The 16,091-nt window shown below is 45.9% G+C and overlaps 1 protein-coding gene across 1 annotated transcript in view; it reads left to right on the top strand.

Annotated features, from left to right (window-relative positions):
• PAPOLA (poly(A) polymerase alpha) overlaps positions 1 to 16,091 on the top strand; it is a 68,180-nt gene that overhangs the window by 15,942 nt on the left and 36,147 nt on the right. Inside the window, exons 2-6 of the mRNA XM_042781494.1 lie at positions 8,444 to 8,641; positions 10,062 to 10,128; positions 12,591 to 12,672; positions 14,177 to 14,286; positions 14,740 to 14,793. Coding sequence (XP_042637428.1) covers positions 8,444 to 8,641; positions 10,062 to 10,128; positions 12,591 to 12,672; positions 14,177 to 14,286; positions 14,740 to 14,793 — 511 coding nt within the window. The remainder of the gene's footprint in view (positions 1 to 8,443; positions 8,642 to 10,061; positions 10,129 to 12,590; positions 12,673 to 14,176; positions 14,287 to 14,739; positions 14,794 to 16,091) is intronic.

The raw sequence follows: 16,091 nt of genomic DNA, 5'->3' as shown, positions 1-16,091 counted from the left end.
GCAGGGAGCAGCGGCAGACGGGGTGGGTGGCTGGAGCAGGTAAGGCAGTTGGGGAAGAGCCCCAGGCCAGCAGGAACAGGAGGAGGGTAGCCCAGGTAGTGAGTGGAGCGGTTGGAACAATTGAGGGAGATGAACTTTTTCAAATGGTTTGTTGCACTGTGGTGGCTTGCGTGTTGCTGTGAGGCTAGAGGCTGCACCAGCAGGGGTGCCCATGGTGGACCAATTTTGGTGGTGCTTCCAGACTGAGACAGACTTGGAAGAAGGAAGAAGCCATCCACTTCTCAAACAATCAGCCAGTGAGAACCTTATGAATAGTAGTGAAATGCTGTCTGATATATTACTGGAAAATTTTATGAATAGCCCTGAAACATTGTCCAATACAGTGCTGGAAGAAGGCACTCAAAATATGACTGGGAAAGAGCTACCTCATCAGAGTAGAGCTGACCTTAATGATATGAATAAAGTAGAGCTTTTGGGGCCTTCATTTGTTGAAGTGGGATGACTCAGTATGAGAAGAAATAGTTGCAAACATCCATTGATAATCAGAACATGGGATATATGAAGTATGAATCTAGGAAAATTGGAAGTGGCCAAAAATGAAATGGAACGCATGAAGATTGATATCCTAGGCATTAGTGAGCTGAAATGGACTGGTTTTGGCCATTTGGAATCAGATAACCATATGATCTGCTATGCTGAAGAGGAATGGCATGGCATTCATCGTCACAAAGAATGTTTTGAGATCTGTCCTGAAGTATAATGCTGTCAGTGATAGGATAATATCCATACGCCTACTAGGAAAGCCAGTTAATACTACTACTATTCAAATTCAGGGTTGTATTCTTTCTCCATACTTATTCAATCTATATGCTGAGCAAATAATCCGAGAAGCTGGACTGTATGAAGAAAAACGTGGTATCAGGATTGGAGGAAGAATCATTAACAACCTGAGATATGCAGACGATATAACTTTGCTTGCTGAAAGTGAGGATGACTTAAGGCACCTACTGATGAAGGTTGAAGAATACAGTCTGCAGTATGGATTATGTCTCAATAGAAAGAAAACAAAAATCCTCACAACTGGACCAGTGAGCAGCATCACAATAAATGGAGAGAAGATTGAGGTTGTCAAGGAATTCACGTTGCTTGGTTCTACAATCGATGCCAACGGAAGCAGCAGTCAGGACATTAGACGATGTGTAGCATTGGGAAAGTAAACTGCGAAGGAACTGTTTCAAGTGCTGAGGAGCAAGGATATCTCCTTGAGGACTAAGGTGCGCCTGACACAAGCCATGATATTTCCAATCGCCTCGTATGCATGTGAGAGCTGGACAATGAATAAGGAAGACCGAAGAAGAGTTGATGCTTTTGAGTTGTGGTGCTGGCGAGAATGCTGAAAGTACCATGGACCGCTAAAAGAACTAACAGATCTGTCCTGGAGGAAGTGCAGCCAGAATGCTCCTTGGAAGCAAGAATGGCCAGACTTCGTCTCACCTATTTTGGTCATGTTGTAAGAAGGGACCATTCCCTGGAGAAGGATGTCATGCTTGGTAGGGTGGAGGGTCGACGAAAGAGGGGGAGGCCTTCAACGAGATGGATTGATACGGTGGCTGCAATGATGAGCTCAAGTATAGCAGGGATTGTGGGGCTGGCGCGGGATTGGGCAGTGTTTCGTTCTGCTGTGCATGGGGTCGCTATGAGTCGGAAACGACTCGACGGCACTTAACAACAACAACAACAAAATTCAAATTTACGTATCAACCACCAAAGCTGAAGATGAGGAAATTGAAGATTTTTAACAGTCTGACATTGACCAAACATGCAGTCAGGATGTGCCGATTATCACTGGTGACTGGAATGCAAAAGTTGGAAACAAGAATCACCAATAGTTGGAAAATTTGGCCTTGGAGATAGAAATAATGCTGGAGATTGCATGATAGAATTTTGCAAGACCAATGACTTATTCATTGCAAATACCTTTTTTTCAAGAACATAAATGGTGGTAACACATGTATACTTCCCCGGATGAAGTACACAGGAATCAGATTGACTGCATCTGTGGCAAGAGGCGATGGAAAAGGTCAATATCTTCAGCCAAAACAAGGCCAGGAGCTGACTGTGGAACAGACCATCAACTACTCATATGCAAGTTCAAATTGAAGTAGAAGGCAATTAACAAGTCCATGAGAGCCAAAGTGTGACTTTGATTATAATCTCTCCTGAATTTAGAGACCATTGAAAGAATAGATTTGATGCATTGAACACCAGTGACTGAAAACCAGAGGAATTGTGGGATGATATCAAGAACATCATCTATGAAGAAAGCAGGAGGTCATTAAAGAGACAGGAAAGAAAGAAAAGACCAAAATGGAATCAGAAGAATTTGTCCTTGAACAGAGAGTAAGTAGCTAAAGCAAATGGAAGAAATGACAAGATAAAGAGCTGAACAGAAGATTTCAAAGAGCAGTTCAAGAAGATAAAGTCAGTTATCATAATGAAATGTGCAAAAACATATAGTTGGAAAGCCAAAAGGGAAGAACATGCTCAGCATTTCTCAAACTGAAAGAACTGAAGAGGAAATTTAAGCATCAAGTTGCCGTATTGAAAGAGTCTATGGGCAAAATATTGAATGATACAGGAAACATCAAAAGAAGATGGAAGGGATACACAGTCACTGTACCAAAAGGAATTGGTTGATGTTCACGCATTTCAGGAGGTGGCATATGATCAAGAGCCAGTGGTATTGAAGGAAGAAGTCGAAGCTGCACTGAGGGAAGTGGTGAAAACCAAAGCTCCAGGAATTGATGGAACACCCATTGAGATGTTTCAACAAACAGATGCTGCACTGGAGGCACTCACTCAGCTATGCCAACAGATTTGGAAGACAACTGCCTGGCCAACTGACTGGAAAAGATCCACGTTTATACCCATTCCAAAGAAAGGTGATCCCACAGAATGTGGAAATGATCAAACAATATCATATGCCAGTAAAATCTTACTGAAGATAATTAAAAAAATGGTCACAGCAGTAAATTGACAGAGAACTTCCAGAAATGCAAGCTGGATTCAGAAGAGGACGTGGAATAAGGGATATCATTGCTGATGTCAGATGGATCTTGGCTCAAAGCAAGGAATACCAGGAAGATGTTTACTTGTGTTTTATTGACTATGCAAAGGCATTTGATTATGAGGATCATAATTGTGGTTAACATTGAGAAGAATTGGAATTCTAGAACACTTAATTATGCTCATGAGGAACTTGTACATAGACTGGGAGGCTGTAGTTCGAACAGAACAAGGGGACCCTGCATGGTTTAAAATGGAAGGAGTGCGTCAGGGTTGTATCCTTTCACCATACTTATTCAATCTGTGTGCTGAACAGATAATCTGAGAAGCTGGACTATATGAAGAAGAACGCGGCATCAGGATTGGAGGAAGACTCACTAACGACCTGCGTTAGGCAGACAACACAACTTTATTCTCTGAAAGTGAGGATGACTTGAAACACTTACGATGAAGATTGAAGACTACAGTCTGCAGTATGGATTACACCTCAATATAAAGTGAACAAAAATCCTCACAACGGGACCAATAAGCAGCATCATGATAAATGGAGAAAAGATGGAAGTTGTCATCGACTTCGTATTACTTGGTTTTACAATGAACACCAATGGAAGCAGCAGTCAGGATATCAGACGTGGTATAGCATTGGGCACATCCGCTGTAAGGATATCTTTCAAGTGCCAAAGAGCACTTGAAATGTTTCCTTGAAGACTAAGGTTGCGCTTGACACAAGCCGTGGTATTTTCAATCACCTCATATGCATGTGAGAGCTGGACAATGAAAAAGGAAGACTGAAGAGTGATGTGGTGCTGGCGCAGAATGCTGAAAGTACCGTGGACTGCTAAAAGAGCTAACAAGTCTGTCTCTGTCTTGGAGGAGGTGCAGCCAGAATGCTTCTTGGAAGCAAGAATGGCCAGACTTCGTCTCACTTACTTTGGTCATGTTGTTAGAAGGGACACTCCCTAGAGAAGGATACCATGCTTAGCAAAGTGGAGGGACAACAAAAAAGGGGAAGGCCCTCAATGACATGGACTGATACAGTGGCTGCCACAATGGGCTCAGGTATAGCAAAGATCGTGGGGCTGGCACAGGACCGGGCAGTATTTCCTTCTGCTGTACATGAGGTCGCTGTGAGTTTGAGACGACTCGATGGCACCTAACAACTGCCAGGGAATCATGTTCGTGGACAATGGAGGCCTCCTTGAATTCAAGATGTTAATTGAATGGTGAATGGGAGATGTTGGTTGATTTTAAACTTTTATATGATATCATTAGTATTTCCTTCTGAAAGTAATTTTACCACTCGAAAGAAGTTGTATAAAATAGAAAGACTGCACAGAAAGGCCACTTTTATGCATGTGTAGCCATCGTTCGCAGATAGGTTTACAAAAGACATGAAGGGGACTGCCTGCTCTATGTTGTGAAGTTGTATGGAGGCACCGCCACACACAGGTTACAGTTCAAGGCTGTGGAGCCAGACACTTGGGTTCATACCCTGACCCACTGGACGGAAGCGAGTTTCCTCTCCCTTGAGTGTCTTCATCTGTCCATGGATGCGGTTGTAGAGCGGTCAGGTACGGGGGGGAATAATGTCAGGCCCTGCCCTGCTGCCCTGCGTATGTTGACGTGTCAGTTAATGATGGCGGTGAGCACTTGGCTGCAGCCTACAGCTTGTGTTTTCACCTGACGTGCTGTGAGCAGCTTCCCGTGTACCACAAGTCCTGCCTCCCTTGTTCTTTTTCTGTACAGTTGGAGGCCCGTTGTGATCCCGGGCGTTTCCATGGCTGAGTTTTGCAAGTAGACCTTCAGGCTTTTCTGCAAAGCTCTGCTGAAACCTGATCAGCATCATACTTAACATCCACGCCTGCACTGATGGTTGGGTGGGAGCTGTGGGTGAGGGCCAGTGATGGGGGATTGACCCCCAGGCCTCCTGTGTGGAAGGTGAGAGTTCCACCAGTGCCTCCTGTTAGTCCTGCGGGTCAGGAGTGATAATTACAAACAGATGGAGTGGGTCCCGGGCAGGCCCTGTCTGTGGGAGGTAGCCGGGAAGAGGCGCTGCCCTTGGCCGGCCGGTTGCTGCAGTACAAGATTTTTGGGCTTGTAACTTGCACCCTTATCCCAGAAGTGGCTGGAAATTTGGGTTTTTATGTAACATTTTGAAATTTTAAGAATATGTTGTGGGTTATGGGGCTCTGTCTACCTCCTTCAGAGCCTTTAGTTTGAGTCCTGTTTCCTGGCATTTCTGTAAGAAAATTGCTGGGAGTGAAGTTAGACGTGAACTTGTAACTTGGTATATGCATTTGTGATTTTGATAAATATTGCTAGATTTTTTAATTCAGGTAAAATAGAACCAAGTGGTTACCAGTTCAGCTAGCTTTTTTGTGTGTGTACAGTTCTGTGGTGCTGCCGCTGGCCGTTTCCGGATGTTCCCATCGCTTTTCCCAGAAACTGTCTCATGAGCAGTAACTCCTCCTCCCACAAGATTACCACTAATACATGTCTGTCTCTGTGCGTTTATCCCTTCCTGGTAGTTCATGAAGGTGGGGTCGCCCCCCCCCCCCGGTTGCCTTCAAACCTGACGAGCCCCGTCTGCTCTCAGCGGCGTGGGAGACCGTTCATTCACACACCTCCATCCTGTCAGAGGACTGCCACATTTATCTGTCTCCACTCTGGTCATCTTGATTGGCAGCAAACTTCTTTCTTTGAGAGCTCAGTGCATTAAAGATGCTTCCGTTTTGGCAGGGACCGCGTGTAGTCTCCTTATCGTATGCTTCAACTTGGGTTATGATGGATTTTTGTTGTACGAAAGTGAGGGTCTTCTTATGTATGCAGATGGGTTTTGTGTACGGCTTTTGAGTTTTATGCCTTGCTTAAACACTGCTCAGTGTTCATCTGGTCCTGTCAGCCTGAAAAGGACCTCTGGTGGCACAGTGGTGAAAGCATTCAGCTACGCACCAATAGGTTGACAGTTTGAATTTACCCACTGTTCCATGGGGCAAAGATGAGGCAGACTGCTTCCTAAAGATTGACAGGGAAACCCCGTGGAGCACTTGTCCTTTGTCCTGTAGGCTCGCTATGAGTCAGAAGTGACTTGGTGGCAGGTTTGTTTTTAATATGTTATTTTTTGAATTAGTTGAAACAAATAGGCTTCATCTTAACACATAGCAGTACTGAGGCTGGGTGGTGTGAGTGTCTTTTGATTAAGTAAATAAATATTTTCCACCTCGCACATGATTCTTCTCTCCATGAAAATGTTACCATAGACATCAACATTTTTTCCAGTTGTTGTTCTGTGCCGTCGAGTCGGACCTGACTCATAGCAACCCCTCCTTGGGTTTCCGAGGCAGTATCTCTACAGAAGTAGCCCCATCTTCCTTCCAAGGAGTGGCTGGTGGGTTTGAACCGCCAGCCTTCTGGTTAGCAGTCAAGTGCCTTACGAACTGCGCTAACCTCTAAATCCCTGGTTGTCGGCTGGGTTAGTGTACAATGTGAGGAAGGAGTCCCTGGGTACCGCGTGTGCTTTGGTATGGGACTCATTACCAAAAGCTTGGCAGTTTCAGCCCCTCATGGGTGCCTCGGATGACTGGCAGTCTCTCTGAAAGGTCACAGTGTTGAAAGCCCTGTCGAAGCAACTGTGCTCTGAAACACAAGGGGTTGCCATCAGTTGGAATTGACTGGATGGCAACTTTTTTTGTTTGCGGAAGGGTTCTCTTCAGTAGGGAGTTTTGAGGGCCACCTTTTGGATGCCAATTTTGGGATCCTGATATTAACTATTTGCTGATTGAAAAAAGTAACCAAGACATGCATTCAGTTACATGTGATTTTGTATGTTTTATTCATAGATGGTACATAAATTTGGAAAATAGAACAAAAATGTTAACTGTTGAGTCTTGACATTTGGTGCTTGTTTGGATTCCCAGGTTTTGTGGTTGATGTCGTAGCATCTCATAGCTATGCTGTTTAGTTTAAAGGAGTAGGAGGGAGTGATTTGACATGAATTAATTGCAGCAATGGATAATACGTTTTATTCAGGAAATGTTATAGAATCTAAGATAACATGTAACTAGACTAGTGACTAGAACTGTGTAACTAGAACAGTGACTTGTTATTGTTGTTATGTGCTGTCGAGTCAGACCCGAGTCACAGTGACCCCTCCTTGGGTTTCCGAGGTGGTATCACTACGAAAGTAGATTGCCCAGCCTGCCTTCTGAGGAGTGGCTGGTGGGTTTGAACCTCTAGCCTTATGGTTAGCAGTCAGGTGCCTCAGACACCATGCTACCAGAGCTCCCAGAACAGTGACTAGATGATAGAATACACTTACTCACAGGCAATCTGGCCTTCCTGGCTGAGGTTTCTATTGATGTCAGAGGACAAAACAAAGGCCATTGCTCCTAGTGTCTACAGACCCAGTGGATAGGGAGTGCATGTGTCATGGGACTGCGTGCATGACTCGGTTGGATTCAGCACATTATTGCTTAAGTGCGATGTTGATAATTGCTGTTCAGTCGATTCTGACTCCTGGAGGCCCCGTGTGGTGTGCAGAGTAGACCTGCAGAGTAGACTGCCAGCCGTCTGGTTAGCAGTCAAATGCCTTAGGCATTAGGCCACCAGAGCTCTCTCCTCGGAGGGGTCTCTATGAGTCAGATCTGACTAGACAGCAGTGAATTTGGTTTCTGGTTTTTTATATGCCTGTTTATTGTTTGGCTGGAAGCCTTGGGAGTGAGTTCAATTCCAGACCAGAAGAGTGACTGGGGCCATAGTCTTAGTGGTCTCACTGTGCTCTATCAGCTCAGTAAACCTGGTCTTTTCATGATTGTGAGTTTTGTTCCACATTGTTCTCCCTCTCTATCCAGGATCTCCTGCACTGATCCCTTTTGGAGTGGTTGACAGTGGTAGCTGGTCACCATCTAGTTCTTCTGGTCCCATGGTCGTGTGCTCTGAAGTTCGCATGGTCAGCTAGTCCCCTGGACTAATTGTTTCCATGCGTCTTTCTTTTTCTTCATTCTTCTTTGCTCCAGATGAGGAGAAGCCAATTGTTGCATCTAGATGGCCACTTGTAAGGTTTTAAGACCGGATTTTGGCCCTTTTTCAACAAGTAAAATTTTTTCAAAGTTCTCTATGTTCAGACTGCATTTCTCTAGCAGTGTATATTGGGTCTTCATCCTTATTTGTAAAATACTTGAGTATTCAGGTAGTGACAAAGTTAAAATGCTTGTGGGGAAAGAAGTCATGTAGTCTTTGAGGGCCCTCACTTTTTTACTTTCTGTTGCATGGCAGGTAAGTTGTCAGTAAAACGGTGTCTGGGTGTGGTCGGGAACTGTCCACACTCAGAAGGGCACTTTCTGAGTCACCGTGCTGGGAGTGCTGGTTTGTTTCACAGTGATTTCTTCCCACCCGTTTCCAGTCCAGTTACGACACAGGGGTCACAGCAGACACGGCCGCCCCAGAAGCACTATGGTATCACCTCGCCCATCAGCCTCGCAGCCCCTAAGGAGACTGACTGCTCGCTCACGCAGAGGCTCGTGGAGACTCTGAAGCCTTTCGGGGTTTTTGAAGAGGAGGAGGAACTTCAGCGCAGGTACGAGCTGCACCCTGCACCTGTGTCCCGTACACTTCACAGTGGGTTATGGAAGGGAAATAAGCCGGTTTTGTGACACTTCTCTTTTCAGTTAATAAGTTAGCAGGTCAGATTTACCCTCCCAGATCTGTGTCTATTTCAGACAAGAGTGATACTGGAGGATGAGGTGATAGAATGGTGGTGTGGGGGCATCTGACCTCCTTGTCCATCTTCACGAGGGGATGGAGAGTCGGCACCGACAGCCCAAGGCTGATCCCTGAGAGGCAGCGGGCACACATGCCTTCGCCTGCAACCTTTTTACCAATTCTGATGCCAGCTGTCCTTCCCACAGCACTTTGCTTCTCTGCTGGGTTCAGTAATTCATTGCAGTGGGCACACACAACTCAAGGACCATGCTCAGAGTTACAGGGTTTATTAGGGAAGTGTAACAGGTTACAATATAGGATCAGGAAAGACCCAGGATATAGTTCTTTGATCAGGACAGTATCTTCTCAGCTCTGCCCATGGCACGCTTCTTTCTTGACCCTTGGCCTGGCCTCTGCCATGCTCAGGCAAGTGTTCGGAAGCTCATTAGCTCCGCCAGCCAGTGCCTGGAGGCGCCCATTCCGCTAGGAAGGCACTCAGCTCTAACATTGCGTGGGGCTCCAGGCCCATTGTAGCTGCCTGGCTCCGGGGACTGGAAGCCGCCTTCGCTGTCCCACGCTGGTCTCCTGGCTCTGCTGCCACTGTATTCCCTGCCACCGCTTCTGCCAGCTCTGGTGTTAAAGTTCTTGCTTCCTCCCTCTCTTTGCTGGGCTTAGGATATTCGCAGTGCAGGGACCCTGGGTCCAAAAGATGGGCTCCTCTCCTGGCTCTTCTTGGTGGTGGTGAGGTCCCCCTTTCTGTCTCTGGGATGCCTGATTTCAATCCTACAGGGAGAGCAGAACAGACTGGCCCCATCTTAGGGTTCCGTTTACCACCTTCTGTGCGCATTCCCACCCCCACAGGGATGTCACATACCTTCTTTGTATTGTGCTTTCCAGTCCCCTTGGTGGGCCACTGCACCTGATTTGCAAAGTTGCACCCAGTCATTTGGTGGGAGTTACCAAGACCATGCACTGCTGGAAGGGCGTTATTAAGTAATTGACTGCACTGTAGCCGGGAACCTAATTTTTCCACATAGACTTCATTTCTGTTTCTGTGATTGTGATTTTTGATGCTTTTGATTACTGTAGAACAGAATTGTCAGGAGATAGGAGAAGCCCTGACTATTGTGCTAGTGCTCGTCTAAGTAGCCAGCTCTACCATTCACCGACAAGACACGGTTATGTGCTGGACGAAAGCCACATGTGCTGTACAAAAGCCACACGTGGGAAACTTTTTGCTCAGTCATCTGCAGTACAAACAACGTAATTCTTGATTGATCTTTGTTTGCCTACAGGATTTTAATTTTGGGGAAATTAAATAACCTGGTCAAAGAGTGGATACGAGAAATCAGTGAGAGCAAGGTAAGGTGGCTTTGCACACGGAGTACTTTGAGACATGGCCCACCACACGTGGGTGTTGTGTTACACGTAGTGTGTCCTTCTGAGTAGCCTCGGGAACATGAACGTGGCATCTGTTCAGACTATTGATTACGGATGTTACAGTTAATTTTTCATAGCTTTGGGAGCAGGAAAAAGTGAAGTGAGTTCACTGATTTTGTATGTACTTGTAGTTAGAACATTGCAAAGCTACGTGCCTTCTGTTCTTCACAGAAATAGCAGATGTTCACCTGGGAAGGTGCTTGAAAAATACTTAATAGGATTTGAGAATCTTTTAACCCTGTAAGCAACCTACAGTGACGGGTTTTTATTTTTAAAAGTTTTCAGGTGTTGGACTCTTATCCTGAGTATGTTTGTTTTTATAATGCCACGCTCTGAGTCTGATACTGTAGTGTTAAAGTAGCTGGATGCACCCCGGAAAGGCAGAAGCAGAAGTGTTTCCTTAACTTTGTGTAGGGCACTCAGCTTTGTTGTAACAACTTTTTCTTAGATGTTTTAAGTTTAGAGCCCTAGTCAAGGAGACAGAACTTGTATTTCTTGAATGTGAAACAAGGGTGCGTTCCTCTTGACCATTTTCTTTTAGGTGCCAGAACACTCGGTAAGTTTCTTGAACCAGGAACTTGGTAAGAGTCTCCCTTCTGGTTTCTGAGGGTGAGGTGGATGGCTTGGTTAATGAGGTCAAGTTGTCCTTGAGCGTGTTGGTACTCCTATTCCAGCTTGTCTTTGATCTTTTCTTTACAGCCTGGGTTTCTGGGTAGCAGGCTGGTTAGGAAATGTGGCTGACGAGGTTGGGTCTCAGGTTCTGATTGGTTTGTTGCCTTCTCTGGCGAAACTCTCTTGCCCAGCTGGCCGATTTCAAGATTTCCTTCAGGATCCCTGATGTTGGCACTATTGACATTTTGGGCAACATGATGATCTTGTTGCTGGCCTGTACATTTGTGGGCCTTCAGCCTCATCCGTCCCTGGCCTCTACCCACTGGATCCCCCTCCCTCTGAGCTGTGACAACCCAGGTGCCTTCTGACAGATCCCTAAGCTTCCAGGGGGCAGAAGCATGGCTGGTTGGATGTTGCTGATGTAACATATTGTTACATTTAATTTATATCATGGGAGAAAAATCACATAAAACTTTTGGGCAGTCTGCTTTGTTTGCCGTCTAATACTTTAAGACTTTTTTTAAAGAAAGATTTTACAATTAAAAATGTTTTTCCTATGACTTGAATTGAGAAATCTTAATTTCTGGGTTACAACAATCTTAGTAGGTGTAAGCATATTAATGTCTGAAGCTGCACTAACGTGGTAGCCAGTAGCCACAAGCTTGTTGAAATTTAAATGAACCAAAATTAAGTAACATTAAACATTCTGCCTTTGGCCGCGCTGCTGTATCTCAGGTGCTGCGTAGCTGTGTGTTGTGAGTGGCTGCTAATCTTGGGTAGCCAGTTATAGACATTCCCGACCTCCTCGGAAGTTCTCTTGGAGAACGCTGGTCTGCAGATCAGTGTCCACAGACCATTGCCCCTAATTTCCTTTGCAGGCCTGTTTCTGTACAAATATGACTGGTTTAATTTAGTAACTAGGCCAACAGTGTACTTGAGTTTCTTCATATATAAATAGAGATGGGAGCCCCCAAGCCTTCAGAGCTTGGTTTTAAGGCCTCCGATGGATGGAGTGACACTTCACTATATGTATTCCTGTCTTGTCTGGGATCCGGTAGAGACTTGACCATATTGGGGAATTAGAAGGTGAGGACAAGTGGGGGCTGGAGCTCACTGAGTCTGCTTCTGTTGGGACAGATGTTGCTGGTGTCCTTATAGAGAAGGCCTTGGGGCCACCATCATGCTCTCCAGTAGCGCCATTGTCGGCAGGCTGGCTTCTCCACCCATGACGTTTCTGCTCCTGAGTGACAGACCGTCAGCACTCAGTTCTTTTGAATCATCCCAGCAGACCTTTTAGAGGGCTAAAACCTCTAAACATGAGTGGCTAGTGTTGGCATCGTGGTTGCATTTCCTGTGGTGAGACTGGCTGCGGAGTGCTGCGCCCTGCGATGGCATGTGATCTTTGAAACTGTCACAGTATCTGCTTCAGATATGTTTTCATGTTCCTGGTTTACTTCGTGCGGCGTCCTTGTCGGGAGTGAGACCCCTGCTCTGTGTTGCCCTGGGAGCGCGTGTCCTCTTCTCTCTCAGCGTCTCCAGCAGTGGTCAGGAACCGGGCAAGCTTCTGAAGCAGCAGCACTTCACTGAGGGAGGGTGCGGGAGGGCTCCGTGGCCGGTGAGGGTGGGCTCTGAAGGCCTGTCATTTTGTACGGCTTGGAGTCCTCTGTAAATTTGCACTGAACTCTCCCTGGGTTTTGGAAAGGATGCACCATTTGAAATCATTTTCCTTGTGTGTGACTGGCAGAATAACTGTTCTCTGTTTGTTTTGATAGAATCTTCCACAATCTGTAATTGAAAACGTTGGGGGGAAAATTTTTACCTTCGGATCCTACAGATTAGGAGTACACACAAAAGGTAGGTACGGCCTTGTTTGCCTCGGGCTGGGCTTCTGCTTTATCTCGGAACAGCTAGGAAGAGGCACCACCACGGCTGCGTGTGCTGTATCTTGCAGCCAAGCTCTGCATGGGAGAGACACCCACCAAGGGTCCACATTTGCCAAGAAGGAAGGTAGGCCCTGAGGCTGGCTTGTCTCCCTGCACTCTCCAGCGTGGGATGAACACGAAGTGAGATCAAAAGTTCGGCTTTTCAGCGGAAGTGCGCACATTCCATGTGATTTGGGGCTACCGCGTTGGATGGTGCAGGTAGCTCTCCCTGCTCTGGGGGAGTTCTGTTGGACAGCACTGTGCTCCGGCCCATTTCCTTCACAGGAGGAGTGCCATTGTAGACAGCAGAACAGACGTGGGTTCAAGCCTGCGGACAGTCCTGTCCTTTGGTTCCCCTGCTTTTATTAGAGGCAGAGTGAATGTGACGAAGCAGGATAACAAGCCTGCTGCCGACAGCCGTTTTCGGTCTTCTTACTTACTCTGGCGGTTTCTCCTCTGCATGGAACTACCCGGGGACGGTGCTGTCAGGGCAGAGGCAGGGCTTGTATTGGGCTTGCTCTGAGCTCTGGGGGAGGAGCTGGACTCTGAGCAGCATTGTCTTCCGTGCTCCCCACGGCCCTCTTTCGCCCATGTAGCCAGTATGTGTCTGAGGCTGAGGGGTAGTGTGGCCTGGGCGGCTTCCCCGAGTCACTTGCTGCCAGAGGCCCACTTCCAGCCCAGGCAGTCTGAGGCTGTGCACGGTTCCCGTTCACCTGTGGCCCCTGTGGTTTCAAAGCATCTGCCTGGGTGGTGCCATCTGCATGTGGCGTCCCCCATTGCCCACTTCCAGGACCAGTGGTTCTGGTCTGCACTCCTTTGATGGGTCCCTTGTTTGTACAATGTTCAGAGTAGGGCCTTGGCCCCTGCATCTGGGAGAGGACCCACATACACCTCTCCCTTTCACGATCCCCCTTAGCCCTTTTAATCCCCCTCATGTGTGCTCCGTGCTGGCCTCTCTGAAGCACAGAGCAGTAATGAAGGCCTTGCTGAGCTCTGCCTCTGGCTGTCGGTCAGTTCGGTCCTGAGATATACTTTTGCAGTCCGTTCTGTGGGTTCCATTTGGTTAGTCATATGTGGGGAGGAAGACAGTGTTGGGGCTTTAAACTAATGTCTGAGGCTGTGATAGACTGAGGGTGATGGGCGTGGCCTGCACCACTCCCATGCTTCATGGAGGTCTGATTCACCTCTCTGACTCTCGGACACCGAGGGGGCTGCAGAAGGAGGGGGCTGCTGGGAAATGGATAGAAACATCCCATGATTGAGAACTGTAGTTCTCTTGCATCAAGTGATCATTTTTTTGGGGGGCGGGGGTTACATTTTCAGAGGCTCACCAGTAGAATGTGAACAGGTTCTCAGCATAAGATACTGCCATGAGACCACACAAAACTGTGTTCTTGTATCATTGATTAGTGGCTGATGGGCTTAATTTTTTTTAGGTGCTGATATTGATGCATTATGTGTTGCACCAAGACATGTTGATCGAAGTGACTTTTTCACCTCATTCTATGATAAATTGAAATTGCAGGAAGAAGTAAAAGATCTGCGTGTGAGTAAGAGTAAACGTTTGGGTTAGGGTTAGCTGGAGGTGGGGTTGCAGACTTTACTGTAGTCTCCTCAGTGGGTGTTGGACCTCCTAGGCTCTTCCTGCCGGGTGCTGCTGGCACTTTACTCTTTGTAACAAGTGTCAAAGCCCAATCTGAAATCTCTCACTTATGGTGAGGGAACTAAGGCTAACAAATGTGTGCTCCTTAATTTGGCCGTGATCATACCTCTCATGAGGGACATCAAGGCTTTAAGCTAGGTGTGTCTGAATCAAGAGCCCAGTGTCTTCCAGCATCTTGCTGAGAGCCTGTCGTGGGAGGAGCTGTTCTTGTTCTCAGTGATGTTTAAATCTCCAAGCGCCCACCGCCTGAGTGCGCTGGCTGACACTGATGCTGATGCTAGGCTAGGCGGGTCGGCTGTGGGGCACACGTGCTGACTTTGTTGGCTTCTCTTTCAGGCTGTGGAGGAGGCCTTTGTGCCTGTCATCAAGCTGTGTTTTGATGGGATAGAGGTGAGGTGTGGTTCATGTTGACAAGTCTTGTGTGATTGACTGATTTTGATAGATACAGGTTGCTAAAAACTTGGTTTATTTTAAAGTTTTATAATGAGTGAATTGGTTGTGATATTAATAAAAATTAAACTTAATTTTTTTAACATACTATTGTAGTGTTTTTTTAAATGTAGAACATACTATTTTTTTTGAAGTGCCAAGTGAAATTGGCACGCAGACTGAACTAATGAAACATGAAGACTAGGAAAGGCAGCACCATTTGCAGAGTTTGTGTGCTTTTAGCCTCAGTAAGAAGGTGACATGCGTTTTTGCTTTGCTGTTGTCATGCCTGGTATTGTGGAGCCTGAGATGTTTTCTGAAGAAGGATTTATGAACTATGGGATACCCAAGTTCAGATTTGTGAAATGACATTTGTTTCTCCTTACTGTTTTCAACATGTGTAGTGAAAGTAATTGGAACAAAGCTGACAGTGAAGCAGATTTAATTCTTTATTATGTTACTTCTGCAGAAGTAAGGCTTGAACGGTGCTGGTAAGTCACTGTTAGTAGCAGTGAAAGTATGCAGCCCTGGAAGTTAGCAGAATGATACTTCACTGTTTTGCAGAAAGGCCATTCTCACTGCAGCCCCACAAGTTTAGCTCTGAGATGCAAAATGCAAGATGTGGTTAAGGATTCCCACATCAATTCATGCCGTTTTGATGGACTGGCAGATTTTAAATAAATATAAACAACCTGTTAAAAAAGGTGATGCCCCATTTTTCCAAAAAGAAAATGATCAGCAAAGGGTGGATTTTCCATTTTATTTTTTGGGGAGGGTAACTCACCTGTACATTTTTTAGGGTGGGTATGAGAGTCAGTTGGCTGTTTGAAATACTTACTGTGTTAGTTTTCTATTCATACACATTATATAAAATAATAGTATTTTAGAACTCTGTTTTTCCATTTTCACATTTCATGAAAGAATTTTATGCTCCCTCTTTGTTTTTGCCATCAGTGTCTTCACTGAGTGGCCTGTTGTGGTATCAGTTATTGTGAGCGTAGACTTGACTTCTTTCTAAGTTGGGAAAGATACTGAACTTTGGAATCTGGTTCATTGGAAATTTTGTCCTATGCAAATACTCATTTATATACCTGTAGGTGTATATTTAAATAACTTCTATAACAACACTCTTTTTTTTTTTTTTAAATTGTGATTTGGGTGAAAATTTATAGAGCAAATTCACTTTCCATACAACAGTTCACATACACTTTGTCTCATGACATTGACCACAGTTTACCACAATGCAACAGCTCCCCTCC

Source organism: Orycteropus afer, unplaced genomic scaffold, assembly GCF_000298275.1.
Source record: "Orycteropus afer afer isolate SDZICR_OR568_19922 unplaced genomic scaffold, OryAfe1.0 scaffold00128, whole genome shotgun sequence".
In the NCBI taxonomy this organism is placed as follows: Eukaryota; Metazoa; Chordata; class Mammalia; order Tubulidentata; family Orycteropodidae; genus Orycteropus; species Orycteropus afer.
This window is presented reverse-complemented; position numbering and strand designations above follow the sequence as displayed.